This window comes from Cynocephalus volans, chromosome 6 (genome assembly GCF_027409185.1).
Source record: "Cynocephalus volans isolate mCynVol1 chromosome 6, mCynVol1.pri, whole genome shotgun sequence".
Classification (NCBI taxonomy): Eukaryota; Metazoa; Chordata; class Mammalia; order Dermoptera; family Cynocephalidae; genus Cynocephalus; species Cynocephalus volans.
Genome location: NC_084465.1, coordinates 1,105,181 through 1,128,123, shown reverse-complemented (window position 1 = coordinate 1,128,123; position 22,943 = coordinate 1,105,181). Strand labels below are relative to the sequence as shown.

Sequence of the window (22,943 nt, the reverse complement as noted above, 5' to 3'; positions counted from 1 at the left end):
TTTCCCTGTGTGGCTCTCTCCTCTCCGACACTCTGGCCTTTGGACTGGAGCTGCCTTGGTTTCCCCAGACTCTCCAGGGGTACCATGAGGAAATCAGAGGGCTTGCCTATTTGTTTTCTGGCTCTCAGTGGCCACTGTCCTTCCTCTCCTGATGCCCAGTCTTTAATGCCATGGTGTCACATATGTGGTCTGTCTGTGTTGTTTCAGGTGGGACAGGAAATCGAGTCCCTGGTACTCTGTCTTGGCCAGGAGCAGGGTGTAGCTTTATTCTTAACAGCCCCAACAGGGTACAACCCAACATCCATTGCAGGGACATGAATGACAGATGACGATAGAGTCACACAGTGTTGTACCAGTCATCATGAGAAAGAATGAACACGATGCATGCAACAACACAGCCAAACCTAAAACAGTTCATTCAGTAAAGAAGCAGTCTCAATGACGAAGTTGAAGATTGCAGGAAGCTAACTCATGGTGGTAGAAACGGGAATGGCAGTTGTCAGCCAGACTGAGGACTGGCTAGAGGTTGTGTAAGAACGGAAATGTTCTATGCATTGATCAGGGTGCCGGCTACTCAGATGCCCACATTTGTCAACAACTGTTAACTTGTAAACTTACAACTGTCATTTCACAGAACGTACATTTTACCTGAATAAATAACCCTGCAGCAGCTGGGGGAATGTTGTCACCTCACAGCTGGGACCCTGCTGAAGTGGCCCTCCACCGGAGGTCTAGGGAGTTCCCAGGCTGGTCTCAGGGCTGGGCCGCACGATCACATGGGCCCCAGCCCTAGGGAGGGGTCGGGGTTCCTGAGGCCTTTGTTAGGCTACATGGAGCCCACTTCTCCTCTGGCCACACCCTGTCCCTTCACATCCCCACGGGCTCTCTGCCCAAGATCCTGCATGCAGGCTTCAGAATCTTGGCATCTGCTTTCCAGACACAGACTACAACATGGCTCCCAGGTTGCCCCGGGGTCCTCCCCCTCACCAGCCAGGATCCTGCCGGGCTTGAGTCCAGACCCCACCCCCAGCCTGGGTGTCACCAGCCCAGATGCTCCCAGCAACCTCAAGAAGCAGGGACCATCCTACATCATAGTGAAGAGAACCGAGGCCTAGCAAGTCACTTGGTAACGTGGTGACTCCCACTCTGGGTGCTCCCCGGCAATTAAACAAGCAAAGCTACTTCCATCCTAGCCTGGCACTGGATTCATCCGTGTTACACCAGCCTCATCCACACCTGCCGCTCAAGAGAGCTGCAGGGCAGCACCACGGTCGCTGCTGCCCGCACCTGACGTCCCTTGGTCTGGACTGACCCGGATGCTATACTCCAGCCAAACAATATGAACAGTATGTTATAAATTGAAATGCTTTTTACTCTCAATGTGACAAGGAATGTGGTGGTGACCACATGGTGATCTCAGCGTGTATGTGTGTGTGCTTGTGTGTGTGTGCATGCACACACCTCAAATGTACGGATATACAGATAAATGCACATACTCGTACAGGGATACCCCCAAAAACATTTTTCTGGTTAATGATTTCTTAGGAGAATACCTCTTGGTTTTTAATACACAGATTTCACGGAACATAACTATCTTTCGTCACAATGTTCTCCTGACGGGTGTTTTATAAACGGAAAATATATACACATATACTTATGAAGGTACTTCAGAAGTTCATGGAAAGATTTGTGTCTTTTAATTTTATTTTTCCATAAATTTTTTGAAATATCCTTGTATGTACACACACATAGATATGCAGGCATATCTCGTTTGATTGCACTTTGCAGCTACTGCTTGTTTTACAAAAGGAAGGCCTGTGACAACCCTGTGTTGAGCAAGTCTGTCAGCTCTGTTTTTCCAACAGCACGTGCTCTCCTCGTGTCCCTGTGCCACATTTTGGAAATTCTGACGATGTTTCAAACGTTTCCATTATGACTGTATGTTATGTGGTCTGTGATCAGTGGCCTTTGGTGTGACTGTTGTAATCGTCTTGGGGCAGCACAAACTGCCGCACACGGACGGTGAACTTAGTCCGTAAACGCCGTGCGGGCTCTGACGGCTCCACCGCCAGCCGTTCCCCGTCTCGCCCTGTCCTCGGACTCCCTCTTCCCGAGACACACAATATTGAAAACTGAGCCAGGCAGAAAGCGAGGCCTCTTGGGCCAAACAGCCACGTTGTGAAAGCAAAGGAAAAGCTCTTGAAGGAAATTTAAAGTGCTTCTCCAGTGAACACACGAGTGACAGCAAAGCAAACCGGCCTTCCTGCTGCCGTGGAGAAAGCCGCAGGGGTCTGGACAGAAGATCAAAGCAGCCACAGCTTTCTCTTAAGCCAAAGCCTAATCCAGAGCAAGGCCCTGACTCGCTTCAGTCCTGTGAAGGCCGAGCGAGGCGAGGAGGCTGCAGAAGAAAAGCCTGAGGCCAGCAGAGGCCGGTTCATGAGGTCTGAGGAAGAAGCGTCTCCACGACACAGAAGTGCCGGGTGAGGCAGCAGGTGCCGACGCAGAAGCTGCAGCAGGTCTAGCCGAGACCACGATGCAGGTGCCACACTAACTCCAGACGTTCAGTGTAGATGAAAACGGACTTCTGTGGGGACAGGTGCCATCTAGGACTTTCATGGCTGGAGAGGAGAAGTCAATGCCTGGCTTCAAAGCTGCAAAGGACAGGCTGACTCTCTTGTGAGGGGCTTATGCAGCTGGTGACTTCAGGTTGAAGCCAACATTTATTTACCATTCCCAAAATCCCAGGGCCCTTAAGAATTATGTTAAATCTACTGTGCCTGTGCTCTGTGGATGGAAAGACAAAGCCTGGATGACAACACATCTGTTTACAGTGCGGTTGACTGAATATTTTAAGCCCATTGTTGAGACCTACAGCTCAGAACAAAAGATTTCTTTCAAAATGTTACTGCTCTCTGACAAAGCAGCTGGTCACCTAAGAGATGCACAAGGAAATTAATGCTGTTTTCATGCCTCTAACATGACATCCATCCTGCAGCCGACAGGTCAAGGGGCAATTTTGACTCTCAAGTCAAAATTTTTATTTGACAGATACATTTCATAAAGCCACAGCTGCCTTGGATAGTGATTCCTCTGATGGATCTGGGCAAAGTAGACTGAAAACCTTCTGGAAAGGATTCAGCATTCTAGATGCCACTAAACATTTGTGATTCACGGGGAGGTCAAAAGATCGATATTAACAGGAGTTTCGAAGAAGTTGATTCCAGCCCTCATGAGTGACTTTGAGGGGTCAAGTCTTCCGTGGAGGAAGTCACTGCAGATGTGGAGGAAACAGCAGGAGAACTAGAGCTAGACGTGGAGCCTGAAGACGTGACCAAAGTGCCACAGTCTCATGAGAAAGCTTTAATGGATGAGGAGCTGCTCCTTATGGACGAGCAAAGAAAGTGCTTTCTTGGCATGGAATCTCCCCTGGTGAAGACGCTGTGAACATTGTTGAAGTGACAACAAAGGATTTAGAATATTACATACACTTAGTTGATAAAGCAGCAGCAGGGTTTGAGAGAGTTGACTCCAATTATGAAAGAGGTTCTACCATGGATAAAACGCTATCAAACAGCATGGCATGCTACAGAGAAATCTTTTGTGAAAGGAAAAGTCAATCAATGCGCCAAACCTCATTGCTGTCTTATTTTAAGAAATGGCCACAGCCACCCCAGTCTTTGGCAGCCACCACCCTGATCAGTCAGCAGCCACCAACATTGAGCCAAGACCCTCCACTGGCAAAAAGATCACAACTCGCTGAAGTCTCAGATGAGCATTAGCATTTTTCAGCAATATTTTTAATTAAGGTATGTGCATTGCTTTTTTAGACACAATGTTATTACACACTCAATACCCTACAGTGTAGTGTAAACATAGCTTTTAGATGCACTGGGAAACCAAAACCTTCACGTGACTCACTTTATTCCTATAGTCTGGATCTGAACCCATGATGTCTCTGAGGCATGCCTGAATATATATCCTTCCCCAGAATTCAATACTCATTTTGAACAAAATCTTGTCAACAAAGTCTCTGGTTATCTTCCGAGCACAACAGTGTGATGTCACCATCAGCCAGAGGGAGGTGCCACATGGGTTTTGCAGGTGCCTGGTGAGGCGGCATCACTACGGCAGCAGCCTGTGTCACTAACCACCACACTCCCTCTGCTGGTCAGAGAGCAGGGCTTTCTATGCAGTCACGACCCTTCGGGACCCATGTGCAGGTGTTTCCTGTGATTTAGGCACACTTTAGGAAATGTGTGGAGTTTTAGCTTTTAGGTAAATTTGTAAGATTCTCACTTAAAGTACCTGGGTAAAGGCTTCCAGCTGGTGTTTTCATGTAGAATATCTGATTTTCAAGAGGCGTCTGATACCTGTGTGCATTTCATAAAAGCTGGCACTTAGGAAATCCTCCCTATTTGTGTTTAGTTATCCCAACCGATTAAGCTGTCCTGTTTTTATTCTAACGCCTTTTCTAGCTATATTGGCTCGGACTTGACAGGGATATAATGATCAAGCTCTTCACAGCTCTTTGCATCTCAAATCATGGCCATAGTTTCCTTGACCACTTTTTAATGGATGAAATTTTACGTTCTCTGTTGTCAGAGTGTAATTTAACTGAAGTCCATTTACTTTTCTGGTGTTTTGTCTATTTTTCTCACTAATTGCTAATCAATACAGATAAAATCACCTCATAAATGTGCCTTTCAATTGTCTCATTTGTCTTCCCTGTGCCTCTGTCCAGGCTGGGGACCTGTGCGTGACACTGTAATGTGTTACACTGATGAGCGTTCATCATTATGCTGTGCGACATCGTAGCAATCAACTTGCAAATTGACGTCTGCCCTGTCGTCATCTTGAAGTAGGTGGAAACTTCGTAAGTGTACATTTTCCACTTCACAAGCACAGGACGTGCCTCACACCTGGGACTACCGCCTTCTCTTCTTCCACTTGAGAACACGGGCTTTCAGGCTCCCAATAATATGAGATTCCTTCGGTTGTCACCCAATTTGCTGGAGGGAAAAAAACCCAAACCAGGAACAGAATCTTTGCAAAGAGCACACCGTGGACCGGCTTCTCATCGTTTCTCTCAATAATCATTTCAGGCGCAGTCATCACATCCACCTTCACGGCCACCCGGGGCGCTCTGCGAAGCCGCTGGTGCACGCGCGGGCACGCCCAGCCCGTTGCTGTCTCGGGAGCCTTCTGCACGTCCTCGGGGTCTTGGTCTCCCCGTCCGGGCCCAGCTGCGGTCCTCGTGCTGGGCCTCCACGCTTACTGCTTTGCTGACTTTCACGCTGCATCTCCTTCTGGCTTTCTCATGCGGGGTTTGCTGGGTCGGGACACACCATGTGCGGACAGAGAAGAAACTGAGAGATGGGCTCGCGGTTGCTAACTCTGGTTGGCCAAAGAACGGGTCTCGAAATCCTGAAGACTAAATGCTAATCTCATCTGTCCTTCCCGAACCGATAATTGGTTTGGCCAAGTTACTTCGTCTCTCTAAAGCTCAAGTGCCTTGTGTGAAGAACGCCGAGAAGCCACCATGTCACAGCCCACTGTGGACACTGCAACGCTGGTAAGCACAGAAGGCTGTAAAAATGCCCGGGGATGAAGCAGCCGGGCGAGACTCTCGGTGAGTGGGGTCACCCACATGATCGCTCGAAAGCTGCGCTGGGTCCTTCCTTCCGTCCTTCCTCCATTAAGTCAACGCATGGGGATTGTATGTCTGCCTCGTGACAGGCACACTCTGGGCACGTGGGGCTCCTCAGAAGGGGTCGGGGAGAAAGTGAGGAGGCGAAGGCCCACCAAGCTGCTTATCCGCCTCTGGACAATCGGAACATATGGTCCCTTTAATGAACAAGGAGGTAAACCTGTTGCTTTAAAAAGTACCTGGAAAACCTAGAGGTGTTGTCCACAAATTAAATTTTAAATAAGACATATATTTACAAATACTAAAGAAGATAAAGCAAACAAATCAAGGTCCCCAGAGGAAAAGGGAGTCAGGACCCTCACTGGTGAGACCCCTGCTGAGCTGCCCGAGGGGCTTTAAACAACGCCACTCAGGATTGTTTATAAAAGCTGCATTCCCAGCAGAGAAAGTCCAAAGGGTCAGATCTTGAAGGATGACCCCAGATTAATCAGGCAGCAAAAACAAAGAGAAAGCAGGAAAGGCAATGCTGATGTTAAGAAAATGGAACCCAAGACCAAAAGCACTGAAAGTGGCTCCGGCTGCCCTTTAAAATGACAGCAGGCGTAGTGATTATCAACGCTGACGTAGTGACAAGAGCCCGGAGGTGCTCGTACCAGGCCTCAACCTGGCAAGCAAAATACACCAAGAACAAAAGGAAAATTCACAGAAACAGTCTTTGTCTGAGAAATTTCAATGAGTCAAAATACAAATAAGGACATATTGATTTGGGGTAACAGAATTGATACTTACATTTGTAAATAATTGTACATTACATGTATATCTAAAATTATAAACTATACATAAACATCTGTACCCTCCAAAGAGTGGGTACAGCTGTCTTTGTGAAGCACCCACTGAAAATTAATAAAAGTCTGCTATAAAGTAGGACACAAAGAAAACCTCAGCATTTCCAAAAAGTAAAAGTTGAACAAGTCACATCCTTACTCAAATGCAGTAGAATTAGACAAAATTTGAAGTTTAAAAAGAGCACATAAATATGAATAAATGGAAGGGTCTACCCACACTGACTGTTTCAAAGGACACAGAGTGACAACCACAGATAACTTAGGACGGAGCAAAGACAGCACCCAGGCTGAGCTCAGGGCAAGTGCACGGACCGACGTAACAGCACTGCTTTTAAAAATGAATAAATAAATCCATGAAAAACAGCTCAACTCCAGAAGTTTTACTAAAAACAATAAATCTAAAAGTAGCAGAAAGAAAGAAAATCCAAGTGATAATTTTTTTAAAAAATCACCTTAAAAGGGTGAAAACAAAAATTAAGTTTAAAATGGCCAAGGGATCATAACTGCACACACGCTGGACAACTCTGACATCCTACCAGGACAGTACGTCTGCACCACACTGACAAATTTGGAAACCTCTATGAAAAGAACAGCTTTCTGAAAGATATAAATGCCCCAAAGTCACCCATAAAAATGCCAGCACATTCTACCAATAATCTTGGAAGTCAACGAAAATCTTATGAGACTTATCTACTAAGAAAGATCATTTTTTAAAAAATACCAGGAAGTAGATAATTTCAATGATAAAGAAACATTTCCAGAAACTTTAGGACAACGACTCCACTTACATCATGAGGATAATGCTGTGGGGACAACAGCTGAGGAAAATCAAGAGGCTTCGTCCTTTCTTAGTTTGGCTTCCGAGCCCCAAAGGAAACACTGACGTCCTCGAGTGGGACGTCAGAGTGGAGTGTGACAGGCGAAGGCAGGACCGGGACCCAGGCACCCAGGCACACGTGGTCCACAAAGCCCAGCTGCGGGGCAGGGCGGGGACAGAGGGGAAATGGAATCGAGAATAGCCAGCCAACTCCTCCCAAAATGGGACCCTGTTTTTAGACCTGGACGATTCGTCTTATCCAGTTCAATGCTCACAAGGAGAGAATTCAGCAATCGAGCCTGGAGAGTGCTAAGATGGCCAGGTATCCAAGGGCCTCTGGCCTGGGCGGGGTTTGGCCAGTGGGCTTGTCCCAGCCTGGAGGGCAGAAGGGTGAGGTCAGGTCCCTCCTCCCGGGGCTCCTCCTAGTGACCCGACGTTCTCCCCTTTGGTTCCTCAGTCCTGCCTTCGCCTCTGTTATGCTCCACTCTCTGTTTTCATTTGCAACTACACCTTGTGCCCTGTATGATGCAGACAGATAGAAAAATTTCTACAAAGTACGATAAGTGAAAGTTAGCAGCTTTAAATATAGGGACTCTACACTGAAAGAAACAGAAGTATGCAAAAAACAGATTTCATGTGGACAGAGATCATGGACAGGGAATCCATGACGAAGAAATTCCAGTCTCTACACAAGTATATTTTAAACTTTTAACCTTACTTATAATTTTTTAAAAAAGAAAAAAGACAAAAAACAAAGATAAGGTGCCATTTTCCACAGCAAAGCTGGCAGTTTTCTGAACGGCCACAGGTGATGCTGATACGAAGGCGCGCTCCCGTACGTCTCCAGCGTGTGGCCTGCTGGATTGCGCAGGGCAGGTTCTCTGGGTCTCTCTCTGGCTGACTGCTTCCCCCTCCTTTAGCAGCTACTTTTCGGGCATGTTGGCTGCCTCTCCGGACCTTGATGGAGTTATTCCCTGCTTGGTCCTCCCAGTCCTCCTGTCTTTCTTGGGCCTCCTAATCCACCCCACACTTGCTGGAGTTAAAGGCTACTTGGGACAGTGAACCACCGTTACCCAAGTGTCATCCAACGAGTAGCATCGAGGTCTGAGCTCATCCAAGATGAAATTGGAAATTCAAGACAGCGCACGTTGTCTCACATGTACTTGCAGACTGTGATGGCGCGTCCCCTCTGATTGAGCACTAAATAAAGGTAGCTGTCCCAGGCACAGGACGCACCAAGACAACCTCCTACCCGCAGGTGTGCTGTGCACCAGGGACTGCTACAAGCTCCTTACGCTAGATGGACACGGCCATGAAAGCAGAAATCTCAATCTTTGTCTGACTGGGATTTTTCTAACCAAAATCTATGACTTTAGAATATTCTTTCTCTCTCAAGAAAAGACAGACCTTCCAGACTAACCTTTTAGAGAAGATCCTTTTCATGTTTCTTTAACCATGAAAAATAGCACAACAGCTCAGGAATTAGACAAGCCCAGCTTTCTCATCGTGGTTTTCTTTGGACTAATTTCTCAACTTCTCCCTCTGTCTCAGTTTCCTCGCCTGCAAGAATGGGTATGCCGTTGCTAACGACCTCACAGTCTACAGTGGGCATGAACTGGGCAGTACGGAACAAAGAACCGAGCTCCGTACAGGTTGTTATGCTTCGGGAACGGGAAGGCAAAGACTTTCATGGTTTAATTCTGCTTTTTGTACTAAAGTGAACATAATTTCTTACTGAGAAGTGAGAATTTTGACTTCTCTGCATTCCATCAAACCTCTGAACATGCTGGATTTTTCCAAAGGTCTCCTGGCAAGGGGAGGGGGAAGGACCCTCAGGCGCTTCTCTCAATGAAAACTGCACCTGTCGGAGGGTCATTCCGCTATATCTTTCTCTCACAGCTGGGAGACAGTGGAGAAAGGAAGCCCCAATTTCTTCCGTATGACATCCAGCTTTCTGAAACTTCTGCACCCGAAAGATGGTGGCTGCTCTGCTAGATTCACACACACACACACACACACACACACACACACGACTTCATGAGTGGGGGCTGTGGCTGGGAGCAAGGCGGGGTCGCCGAGTCCACACTCACCGGGCTGGGGTGGAAGCTTCAGGACGCTGGGCATAGGCTCTGGGCAGCTTTGCGAGCTCCTGGGCCATCACGCGCTGGGTGGAGTCATCCTGCCAGGTGAAACCTGCGGAGAAGTTGCAAAACCGTGTGGTCAGTGCAGAGGCACAGCCTACGCTCCTGCTTCAGTCCCGTCAGCATTGCCCTCGTTTCCCGGGGTCCCTCAAGCTGGTGGCGCCCTCAGCAAGATCGTCTCCACGTAGAAATCCTGACTTTCCAAAACTTCTAGACCAGAAAGATAAAGGGTGCTTTGCTACATTAGCATAAACAAATAAACAAACAAATAAAAGGCTAAAGAGAGCCGGCTGTGGCTGGACAGCAGGGAGCCTTAAACCAAACACGATTTTAGTTAGAAGAGAGGCTTTTGTCCAGCGTGAAAGATGAAACTTCCCTGCCTGGAAGGGTCGTGTTCGCTGCAGACACTTCTCACCGCCGCCCACCCAGACTCTGCTGCTCTGCCGCATCGTCGGTGACTTGTTCTCCCCAACCCCGCGCCGTCTGAGAGCCACACACGGGGAATGGAGGAAGGGGAACCGCTATCGCAGAAGCAATTATCACAGGGCTTAATGTGCTGTGTCTGGGAGCCGGTTACATTGCATTTATACTCAAATGTTATGACAAAGAGCTTTACAACAAGGGTGAAGTCGTTATGAAGGCAAAATCCATGTGATTAGGCGTTAATTACATGCACAGTGGATCACATGATAATTATGCTCAGAATTACCAAATAACTCCCAAGAATAATTATTATGCAATTTGTATATTTTAGATCTTATGGTAACACTTTCGCACTTAGAACTACCCCATGCAATTATGCATAATTATCTAATCACTAAATATCATGTAATTACAGAGATATATTTTTATGCCCTGTACAAAAACACATTACCAAAATCCTTCAAATCAGGACAGCTCGGTGCTTGTGTGTACAACATGCATGTACATGTGCATGTGTGTGCACGCGTGTATTTGTGTGCATGTGGTACATTTGTGTGTGTACGTGCATGTGTGATACAAGAAGTCCAGAACTTTTTGAGAAGGACATATTTTGGTTGTTATTAAAAGAAGGGCTCAGTAGACATAAGCTGCTTTCATGAACACACTTTATTTTTTTCAAATGCAAATCTAAAATTTTTTAATTTTACAGATGGCAAGATTCAAACAGTTGGTATATTTCTCAATCTCAGAAGGCGCAATAGGCATTACCCAAAGTGGAAGCTGATGGGAAAATTCACCCAACAGAACGGCCTCCGAGTATTCCCAGCAGCTCTACTTGGAATATAACGTTTAGAGAACAGGCCACTGCAGGGAAAACAGTCTCCACAGTCACTGTTACTCTTACTTAAGATTAAACGTATTTAATAATAAGAAAGTCTATTCCATTTGCCAAAAGCAACTCTAAAAAGCTCTCTATTTATTACAAGTGTATGTGGCTACTATTAGTCCATTCCCAGGAGTATTCTCAAGTGAAAGCACATTTGCAATGTTAGCATAGCATGTGGCATTGCAGATTTAGAAAATAAGCATACATTAACCATGCCACTCCAAAAAAGGATGCCCTTAATATTAATATTTATCAGCAAACAGAAAATCAAGAGGACAAAAGGAAGTTCCCATGAAAAAAAATTTCATTTGTAAAATTTAAGTAACTGAAATTCAATAATATTTACCTAAAGAGCACAAAAGTCTGAACTCTGTCAATTCAGGGGTCTGTGATAAGTTCTCAGTCCCTCCAAAAGAACCTCTGGCCAACTAGTCAGAGCTGCCTGAACTGGGCAGTCCGAGGGATGCTGTGCTCCTCAGCCCACATGTCTCAGCTTCTTTGGGAGCAGGAAGGACCTGTGCTCTTGGATACAAAAACAAATAAATGAGGGGATGCACAGATCTAGCGGTTTAAACACACCTATGAACTTCTCTCTGAGGCATGTCGCAGAGGAAACAAAACCCTGCGAAGAGAGGATCAGCTTCCAAAAAGACGGAGAAGGCATACTTTTTCCTACTCTTCCCACTAAGATCAACTAAAAACTCTGAACATGCATAAAACAAGTGCAAGACGTAAAGGGTGGAGAGGAGGAGGCCGACTAACCAATGACACTGTGGTGACACCAACCAACAGACAGAAGAAGCCCATCCAAAGCTGCCTCTCTCCAGTCAGAGAACCAAGACAGGAGCAGCTCAGCAAGACAGAAAAACTTCAGACACCACCACAGGAAACAGTCCAGCCCTGTCCCAGCCATGCCAACAAAGGCCAAGTGCAGGGCATCCCCCACCCACCAGGTGGTGACAGAGAAGGCTGAGTCAGGCTCTGGAACCTTCACCCCATGGGGTGGTAACTACCCCAGCCCCGACAATGTCAGTGGAGACCACTCAGGTGTCCACAGAGGCCTAGGGGAACCCAGACTTCTACCTCCACCTGTCAATAACATGGAGGCACCCCCACCTCCACCCTGGTAGAGCAGTGTCAGAAAAACCAGTTAAAACACACGTTTGGGTGAGATCCAGAGTTGCATAACGTAACACATAAGTGACCCTGCTTCAGCAGAAAATTGCTGGTCATAACAAGAACAGAGAAGATGCCAAACTGAGTGGAAAAGAGACAATTCACAGACACCAGCACTGGGATGAGAGAGATGCTAGAACTTTCTGACAAAATTATAAAGCCCTTACGATAAAAATGCCTTACTGAGCAATTATGAATACACTCAAAACGAATGAAAAAATAAGAAGTTTCAGTTAATACAAATAAGAACCAAATGAAAATATTGTAACTTAAAAATACAATAACCAAAATAAACAGCTCAGTGGATGCACATAATAGAAGGAAGGAGAGTACAGAGGAAAGAATCAGTGAACTGGAAGATAGGACAACAGAAATTACCCAATGACAACAACAGAGTGCAAAAAGTCTGAAAACAGAAGTAAATTGCGTCTCAGGGACTGTGGGACCAGAGCCGAGATCTAACATTCATGCCCTGAGGGTCTCAGAATGAGAGGAGAGACAAGACAGGGCTGAAAAGACATTTAGAAAACTTCTCAATTTTGGCAGGAGACATAAACCTAAAATTTCAAGAACGTTGGGACACCTCCAAAAGGATAAACTCAAATCTTCTCCAAAAACAAAATAATTAAATTTCTGAAAACCTACAAAGAAAAAATCTGACAGCAGGCAAAGAAAAATGACATCTTATCTACAAGGGAAACAATTAAGGACAAGGATTTCTCCTCAGAAACCAGAGAGGCCACAAGAAAATTTCAAGTGCTGAAAGCAAAAAAATGTTGACTCAGAATCTCACAAATCTATCAATCCAGATACCAACGAAAATATCCTTCAGGAATAAAGGGGAAATCAAGATATTCTCAGATAAAGGAAAAATAAGAGAGTTTTTCATCAGAAGATCTCCTCTAAAATACTTAGTTCTAAATTAACCTCTCTAAATAGAAAGGAAATGATAAAAGAAGAAACCTTGGAACATCAGGAAAGAAGGAAGAACACAGCAAGCAACAATATGGGAAAATAAGATAAATGTTCCTTCTGTTGAGTTTTACATTTGACAATTGAATCAAGCATTATTCCATTGTCTGATATCCTTATAAATGCATGTAGAGGAAATATTTAAACAATTATTTTATCAATGGGGGGACAAGTAAAGTGTCATCAAGGAAGATAAAGTTTCTATACTTCCCCCAAACTGGTAAAATTATGATACCAGAAAACTGTGATAAGTTATGTATACACAATACAATATCTAGAGCAACTACTAAAAAAAGCCATCAAAGACATACACTCAAAGAAAAAAGTACAGATAAATTAAAATGAATTTCCAAAAATGTGAAAGTAACCCAAAGGAAAGGAGGTAAAAATAGAGTAGCAAAAAATAGAGAGAATAAATAGAAAAAAAAAAATAAGATGGGAGGTGTAAGCCCTAACATATCAATATTACATTAAATGTAAATGGACTAAACATGCCAACGAAAACACAGACATAGGCTGAGCAGATTTTTTTAAAAAAGACTCAACTACATGCTATCTATATTAGACTCATTTCAAATATAATGATATAGAAAGGTTGAAAGAAAAATATGCAAAAATATATCATGCAAGCATTAATCAAAGGACAGCAGTAATGGATACATTAATATCAGATAAGTTAATCTTCAGAATAAAAAATATTACTAGAAACAGGGAGGGGAATTACATAGTGATAAAAAGGGTTAATCCATCAAGAAGACATAGCAATCCTAAATATGTATGCACCAAGCAACAGAGCTGCTAAATATGGGAAAGCAGAAACTGATAGAACTACAGGAGAAATAGACACATTCACAATTATAGTTGGAAGTTTTAACATCACTTTCTTAGCAACTGATAAAACAACTAAACAGAAAATCAGCAAAGACAGAGAAGAATTCAACAATACCATCAATCAAAAGGATGTAATAAACACTCTACCCAACAAGAACAGAATACACATTCTTTTCATTTGTTCATGGAACATATACCACGTGAGACTTAATCCTGGGCCATAAAAAAAAACCCTCAGCAAAATTAAAAGAAGTAAAATCATACAGAGTGTGTTCTCTAACCACACTCGGAGGTTAAACAACACATTTCTAAATAATGCATGGGTCAAAGAGAATCCAAGAGGAAAATATACATTGAACTGCATGAAAACGAAAATACAATAACATACCAAAATTTGTGGCACACAGTTAAAGCAGTGCTATGAGTGAAATTTTAACACTAAATGCTTATATTGGGAAAGAGAAAAAGTCTCAAATCAGTCTAAATTTGTACATCACAAATCTATGAAAGGAGAGCAAAATAAGCCCAGAGCAAATAGAAGAAAGGAAATAATAAAGAGAGGAGAAGAAATTGATGAAACTTAAATTAGAAAACAATAGAGAAAATCAGTGACAACAAGAGCTGGTTCCTTGAAAATATCAGTAAAATTGACAAACCTCTATCTAGCAAGACTAACAAAGAAGAAGAAAAAAGAGAGAGAAGTCACAAATTACTAACATAAGCAATGAAACAGGGAATATCATTACAGACCTTGCAGACATTAAAAGGAGAGGGGAATAAATAACTCGACATGCATAAACTTGACAACACAGATAAAATGAACTAAGTTCACCAAAAACAAACTATCATGATTTATTTAATATAAAATAGGTAATTTGAAAAGCCCTATTAACTACTAGGGAACTTGAATTAATAATTTAAAAACACCCCAAAAAGAAATATCCAGGCCCAGATGGTTTCACTGGAGAACTCTACCAAATACTTAAAAAAGAATTAACACAAATTCCACACAATCTCTTCCAGAAAACAAAGAGGGAAACAGTTCCAATTTACTTTATGTAGCTAATATTAACTTGATATAAAAAGCAAAGACAGTATAAATGAATAAATAAAAATAAAACCTACAGACCAACATCCTTCATGACTATAGATGCAAAAGTCCTTTAAAAAATATTAGAAAATAAAATCCAGCAATCTATGAAAATAATTATATGCTATAGGGCTTTTTCTAAGAGTGAAAGGCTGGTACTCTGCTCCAAAACAGGTCAATGTAATCCACCATATCAATAGGTTAAAGAAGAAAAAAAATCAGATGGTCACAGCAATTGATGTAAAAAAGGCATCTTAAAAATTTAACACCCATTCATGATGAAAACTCTCAGAGAAACAGGAATCAAGGAGAATGCATCACTTGATGATAAACAACTACAAAAGCACTGCGGCTAACACTATACTTAACGATGTATAACTAAAAGCTTTCCAGTGAAGATCAGAAACAAAAAACAAGGATGTCCAGTCACTGCTCTTACTTAATGTACTGCTGGAAATTCTAGCCAGTGCAATAGGGCAAGATAAGGCAATAACAGGAATCCCAGGCAGAAAGGAAGAAAGCTGTACCTGTAACCAGACAACATGATCGTCTACATGGAAAATCCCGAAGAATTTCAAAAAAATCACTCAGAACTAATAAGTCATTTTTCTATATACCAGCAGTGAACACATGGACATTGAAATTAAAAATAAAATGCTATTTATAATTGTATTAGTCCATTTGTGTTGCTATAACAGAAATACCTGAGACTGGGTAATTTATAAGGAACAGAAGTTTATTTGGCTTATGATTCTGGGACAGCTGCATCTGGCATGGGCCTTAGGCTGCTTCTATTCATGGTAGAAAGAGGCAGGCAGCTGCGTGTACAAGCAGATCACATGGCGAGAGGAAGCAAGAGAGAGAGCGGGAGACGTGCCAGGGTCTTTTAAACAACCAGCTGTCACGGGAACTAACAGAGGGAGATCTCACTCAGGACTTTCACCCCCAGGGAGAGCACTAATCCATTCGTGAGGGATCCACCCCCATGACTCAAACAGCTTCCAACACTGTCATGTTGGGGATCAGATTTCTGCATGAGTTTTGGGGGGACAATACATCCAACTCTATCAACATCACTCAAAAAATTAAATACTTACGAGTAAATCTAACAAAACACGTACAGGACTTGTATGCTGAAAATCACACAATGGTGATAAAAAATAACAGAAGATCTCAATAAACGACAGACATACCATGTTTATGGATCGGAAGTCTCAACATAATGATGTCAGTTCTCCCCAAATTATTATAAAGGCCAGTTCTCCCCAAACTGATATAAAGGTTTAATTCCTATCAAAATCCCAGCAAGATTCTTTATAGATACAGATGAGCAGTTTACATGGAACAGCAAAGAGTGGCTAAAACAATTTGGCAAAAGAAGAATTAAGCAGGATGAATCATTACACATAATTTCAAATCTTATTACATAGATACAGTAACAAAGACTGTGTAGTATTGGTGGATCAGTAAGACAGAATAGAAAACCCAGAAATAGACCCACACATATGTGTCCAAGTGATTTTTGACAAAGGTGCAGGGACACCTTACTTGTGGAGAAATTGCCTTTTCAACAAATTATGCTAGAGTGATTGGACATCTGTAGATGGAAACAGGAACTAGACCTGACTCAGTTTACACAGAAAGTAACTCGGGGACACAGATGTAAAATGCAAAACGATAAAGTTTTAGCTAAAATAAACAACAGAAAATCTTTGGAACATACCACTAGGCAAAAAGTTCTTAGACGTGAGACCAAGCATTCATAAGAAGAAAAATTGGTAAACTGGATGTTATCAAAATCAAAAACTTTTGCTCTGTGAAGGGCCTTGTTAAAAGGATGAAAAGACGGTACAGTGGGAGGAAATATTTGGAAACCACGCATCTGACAAAGGACTAGTGTCTGGAAAACATATAGAACTTTCAAAACTAAACATGAAAATATCCAGTTAGAAAATGGGCAAGAGACATGAGGAAACATTTTACTAATGAGGACACACCGAGGGCGAGTGAGCTCATGAAAAGGTGCTCAGCACGTTAGCCATCAGAGAGTGTAAACTAAGCCACAGTGAGGCATGGCTGCACACCATCGGCACAGCTACAGTAAAAACCGTGACAATATCAAATTCCAGCAAGGATGCAGAGAAACTGGACCACTCTTATATTTTGTGGTGGTACAGCCACTCTGGAAAACAGTCTGATGGATCCTTAAAAAACTAAACTATCATACAATCCAACAATTGAACCCCTGTCCACTTATCCCAAAGAAATGAAGACATGTTTAGACAAAAACGTGTGTACGCAGATGCTTACCACAGTTGTATTTATACTAGCCAAAGCCTGGGAACTACCCAGGTGTCCACCAGCAGGTCAATGGTTAGACTGGGGCACATCTACGCCACGGAACAGTGCTCAGCAACAAAAGGGCACGTGCCGCAGCCTGGACGACGTCCGGAGAACTCTGCTGAGAACATAGAGCCAATACAGAAGGCTGCACGCTGTATGACTTCACGTGTGTAACACACATGCAACCCACTGCTGTCCTCCACATGAGGCTTGTAAACACAAGGACAGCCACGGGTTCCTGTCCTGTTACGGTGTAGAGTCCAGTGGGGAACACATAATTAGGTAAGATCCAAGTGGAAGTGTGATAATTATAGAATAAAGTTACGTGCAAAGTGCTGCGGGAATAGAGAAACAAAGAGATTAATTTGAGTTGGTGAAACTAGGAAAGTTTCATAGAAAAAAAGTGGTATTTAAATTAAGGTTGGTGGGGTAACTAGAATTCTAGCAGGGACAGGTTAGGGGAGAAATTCATGATAACAGAGGAGCATGAGAAAAGGGGCAGGTGGCTGTGACGTTGTGTGGTGTGCGCAGGGAACCATGTGGGGGCAGGATGGCAAGGTTGGGGGGGTGTCCCAGTTCACGGGGACACCGTGACACCCCTCCAAGAAGGGCTGGCGTCTTCTGTGGACAGTGGGGAGCAATGAAAGCTTTCTGAGTAGGACGGAAATATTATCCAACTGTGTCTTAGAAAGAGGATAAAAATATTATGAAAACGATAAAATTTAACAAGTATTGGTAGTTTCTGTTTACTGAGCCTTAACTATGAGCCAGGCGCTATGCTAAGTATTTGCTATTTAATCCTCATAATCTGTGAGTGATGGACTGAAGGTGGCAGAGACGGGAAGCGCTGGATGACGGCCCGTCAGAGAGATGACACCGCTGCGAACTCAACACTGGCGTGGGTGGTCTGAGAAGCAGACCTGGTAAAGATCAACGGTCAGTCATGCGCAGGAATAAAGGAGAACCAGGTGTCGGGGTTAACTGGGAGGTGCACTGGCGGGGTCACTGGGAAAGACAGGAGGTCGCAAAGGCGGAGCAGCAGGGACAGCCAGCGCTGCAGGTGGAGACCACGCGTCTGCACCAGGCTGAACCGGGGAGGGAGGGGACCCTGGGGGCTGGAGGCAGGGGGACGAGGGACAGGCTGCGGGAGGAGAACAGAGGGCACGAGGAAGAGGCACGAGGACGGGCAGGCCAAGGAGAGACGACACACGGGACCCGAAGAGCAGGCCACACATGATACACCAGCGGCTTCACATTGTGGCGAGAGTAAGACACACTGCTACAGGGAGACCCATGGAAGACAGGCCTCGGCGTGTGGGAGCCCGTCGTGGTTCACTGTCCTGTTTCATTGCGCTTTCTCTCTTCTATTTCACTCCTTACATTTTCTGGCCTTAGTACCCAAAAACACTTTCTTGATCATTAATGGGCACGGTGGTGGCTTGCAGTCTGAAAGCCTGAGCAGCAGGCGACAGGCCCGCTGGGAGAGGAAGCCCAGCCAGCCAAGGCGATGAGTGCATTGGAAGTGACGTCAAAGAGCCTGACCCCTGACCCCGGCCTGCAGCACCCACTGCATGAGCCACCCAGGGCCAGGGCACAGAGGTGGTGTCTGCAGACGCTCATCAGACAGTAGCTGCTCGTGGAGAAACGAGAGGCAAGGAAGACAGTTGGGGGGAAAGAGATGAGAGGACGGGAAAGGAAAAAATCTGTCCCAGCAGAGAAGACAGGACGGACCCGTCAGCTCTGGGGAAGGGCAGGAGGAAATCGGTGCTGAGCGGAGGAGCAGGACAAGGCCGAAGACCCAGGGTTATGTGCCTGGTGGCAGGAGAAGGGCGTGATCTCCAAGGGAGTGGCAGAGGGTTGACTCATTGCAAACGTGGTAACACTGAAAGGTGAGTCAGAGGAGGCCAGTCAGAAACAGCAGCTCCCAGCGTTCTGTTGCCAGGGGAAGGCTGCACATGGGTGGCTGCTTTCAACATGCGAGCAGGGTCACAGAAACAGGATGAAGGGAGACTTCCAGGAACAGGAAAGGGAGACCCGGGAGCTCACAAGATGCTGGGGAAGTGCAGAGGGCGGCAGACTGCAGATCCAGGATCCAGGACGGGAACGCATGACACAGGACGATGGGAGCAGCTCCCACTCCAGATGCCCCTCACAGAAGGTGGACGTGCGCCTCCCCCGACGGCGTCCAAGGAGAGCTGGGAGCCGCACCGAGGTGACCTCACAGAGAGAGACGTGCTTGTAAACTGACAGGGAACCTTTCTCAGAGGGCGATGGGAAGGAGAGACGGAAGGCATCAGACAGGCTTGCCTTTGCACCCAGGGCAGAGGGCACGGTCCCTCCCTGCAGCTGCTCAGGATGTGTGGCACCAGGACCAGGCAGGGCCACACAGCACAGGCCCCTGGGTTTCTGACCACGTGTTCACAAGGCACAGGAGAAGCCAACGCGCTGCTGTGAAGTAGTGAGACGTCATCTGTGGGCCGTACTGGGATCTGCACGTCTGAGATCTGCAGGAGCTGTGCGTGGCGGGGCCGGTGTTCAGGGTGTCTGTGCGTCTCCGTGGGAAACGCTTTCAAAGACGGTTTACAAGGAAGACCACACAGGAAGCTGGTCTTGTCCTCCTGTATTCACGGTTCATTTTCACATGGAAATAAGTGGACCATCAACTTATTGACTCGGATGTAATAACCTGTTCATCCCACCTGGTACCAAACAACTCGACACCATCTCCTCACAACCTACCTTAAAGAAGAGATTCGCCATCACTGAGAATGCTCACATTGCACTGCGTCCAGTTACTGGTGGAAGGAAGATCCCACAGAATTATTTTAAAATGTCTGAGCAACAGCAGACAGCCTTCCAAGGTGAATTCTTTGAAGAGAAAATGTTGATATGTTTCATGTTCTGGTATGCTTGATTTTAACTGTCCAGGGTGCCCAGTTCAGCCACGTTCTGCACTTATGTGACAACAAGCGCCAGAGCAGCAGTCGTCAAATATCCTGACACCAGCCGCTCAGCACCTGCCCAGTGCAGACTGTTCGACCATCAATGAAACGAAGCGTGAGCCCAGTAACCATCGGTGGGGGGGAGACCGTCGAATATTTCCATCTGCCACGGGTTAGTTTTCAGATGGCGGACTGCACGGAAGCAAATGCACAACACCTCTCAAAACTGCTGAGCAACGCAGCAAACCCATCAACGCTGTTAGTCAATGATGAAATAGGAGTTTCCTAAGCAGCAGTCTCTGCTCAGTAGTAAGTGCTAAGTACTGCTAAGTACAAAGTACTCCTAAGTCACAATCTCTGTTTAATATAAAGCACTAGTAACTACTAGTAGACACCCACTAAGTAAAGTCTCTGCTTAGTACTGAGTATGACTCGGCACGTGTTCAGCAGCAGCCCCTGGTAGGACTGAGCACGAGGGTCCTCCACAGCAGTCTCTGCCTCCCACTGACCCTCCTCTCAGAGTCACTCCTGTTGCTCCCACCTTCCCCCTTCCTCCTTCAGGACACAGCCCACGTTTCCTGCTGACACCGCTGTCACACCCCAAACAACCAGGACTTCCGTGGCAGCTCCTGCTCAGGTGGGAGGGGAGGCAGGGCTCAGTCCCCACACGAAGGCTCTTCCTGGGGTCGTCCCAGGGCAACGTCCTCCTGGGCTCTGAGTCCCTCCATGGTGGCTTTGCTTCTGAACTCAGACGTGCATAAAGATGAAACTGACATCCATGCTGATGCTTCACCGTGTGGAGGGGAAGCAGCACGAGTGACCAAATTAGACACAGAGAGCAAAAGTGAAGAAAGGTCAAGGCACTGCACCGAAGCAAATGGCTGAGGAATTCCCACAAACATGCCCTGCATGTGTTCATGGAATGAGGGAGAAATCCATACGTGGGACATCTGCAGAGTGCGCTGCTGTGTGTGCACGCTCAGGTGAGCCTGCGTGCAAGGGTGTGCGTGTGAAATGGGATTTTAAACTTATCCTCTGAGCTCCATGCACCCTAATGTGACAGTCCCAGTGCCATGCAGCGAAGGTGGAGGGAGCAACCCAGGCCTGAGTGGGGCCTGGGTCAAAGCCCACCACCCACGGCTATGTCATCCAGGCAAGGGACATCATCTCTCCGGTGACCTCGTCTGTAAGAGGACAGCCTCTCCAGGTGGCCATGAGCTCTAATGAAATAAAACATCTGGCCCCGCACCTGAGTGTCATCAGCACAGAGGCCCTCTTCCTTGTATCCACCCAAAACATGTATGATACCTGACAGGAAAAGTCACAGGACAGGAAGTCTGACCGGGCCTAGAAACACTGTTTCAAAAGAGCCAAAGAGACCATACCTGGCGTGCTTCTCGGCAGGTGCCACTGTCGGAAGCCTCGCCGGGCAGATCGGTTCACAGCCGATTAAATGGAATTGACAAGGGAAGTACCCCATTCATCTGACCCGGAATCACAGCCTGTGGGGTTTTATTGATCAGACCACTAGAAGGCATCTTCCTTACACGCTAGTCACATGGGCTCCTGGCCCGAGTCAAACCAGAGGCCTCGTCAATTAGCTGGGCTGGGGGTAAGTTTTCAGACTGGACTTACAAGGATTGACATAAATGGAACTCTGCGCACCCAAATCCATGTTGCCGAGAACCGTCCTCCAGACCCTCTCAGTGGTTTTCTCCCGAGATGTAGACACGACGTCTCCTGCAGCAGGTGAGCGTACTGATGAGGTGGACGTGGAGACAGCTGGCCTGGGGCCAGCGCAGAGCAGGTCCTTCTGTGCAGCCCACGTCATCCCCCTTGCCTGGCATCGGGACTGCCCCTCCCACCTCACAGACTCAGGGGCTAGGGTGGCCTGGCACACAGACACACCAGGGGAGGGTTTTATTGGAAAGCAATTCTTAATTCAAGTGATTTCCAGTCACTGAGACACACATCAGGGCTGGTTGGCAGCAGCAAGGTTTCCCCACCTGTGACCACAGATACTGCGTGATGTTACCTGCTACTGGTGACAGATCGTGTGATATTGAGATTCATTAAAAATGAATAGTCTCGGCTTGGTGCATTCGCAGACCGATGGAGTTATTTACTAGACTTATTTAAAATGCACATTTCTCCTGAGCTTCTGGGCACATGTAGCAAAATATAAATACCCTACATAAATTAAGTTAAGGTCAGCGTTTAAAGGAAGGGGGAAAGTGTAGTGCTGTAGAAACGACAGCTTGATAACATGGCCAACAAGCAATATGAGTTTGTGAATCATGACAAACTCTAAAACCAGGACTAGGATTTGAAACCTCCATTCCATTGTTTGAAACGCACAAGCAGGCCCTGTCACCGTTCAGGACAATGAGCTCCCCAAAGGGCAGGATGAGAAACGTGCACCACAACAGCAGATTCGCGCCCGGGGGCTCAGGACAGGTCACGGCAGAGCCAGCGGCTCTGGCCTCCATCCCCTTGCACGACGCCCCTACTTCACTGAAAATAAGAGGTTGGTGGAGAGTGAAGGCCCCTTTGCCATTTGCCTGAGCAGCCTGCCTCTCTGGTTGGCATGGCAACACCGACTCTGGTTTGCTGCAGCCCAGAGCCCCCAGCCACTTAGAGTGGGTGGGATTAGCCAGCGCTCAGAGCACCCGTGGCCTGACAGATCCACCTCATCCGTGTCCCCCCCACCCCCCGCAGAGAATCAGAGCAACAGCAGCTCATGCCATGCCACGCTCCTCAGGCAAACCTCTTGGTGCCAATTACTTGGAGGAAAAACAAAATCATCCCCGTGCCTCTTGGTAGTGAGAGT

The 22,943-nt window shown here is 45.9% G+C and overlaps 1 protein-coding gene across 3 annotated transcripts in view; it reads right to left on the bottom strand.

The window, feature by feature from the left end:
• PTPRN2 (protein tyrosine phosphatase receptor type N2) overlaps nucleotides 1-22,943 on the bottom strand; it is a 906,619-nt gene that overhangs the window by 601,175 nt on the left and 282,501 nt on the right. For all 3 annotated transcript variants that reach the window (XM_063099753.1, XM_063099755.1, XM_063099754.1), the window contains one exon: nucleotides 9,400-9,502. In XM_063099753.1, coding sequence (XP_062955823.1) covers nucleotides 9,400-9,502 — 103 coding nt within the window. The remainder of the gene's footprint in view (nucleotides 1-9,399; nucleotides 9,503-22,943) is intronic.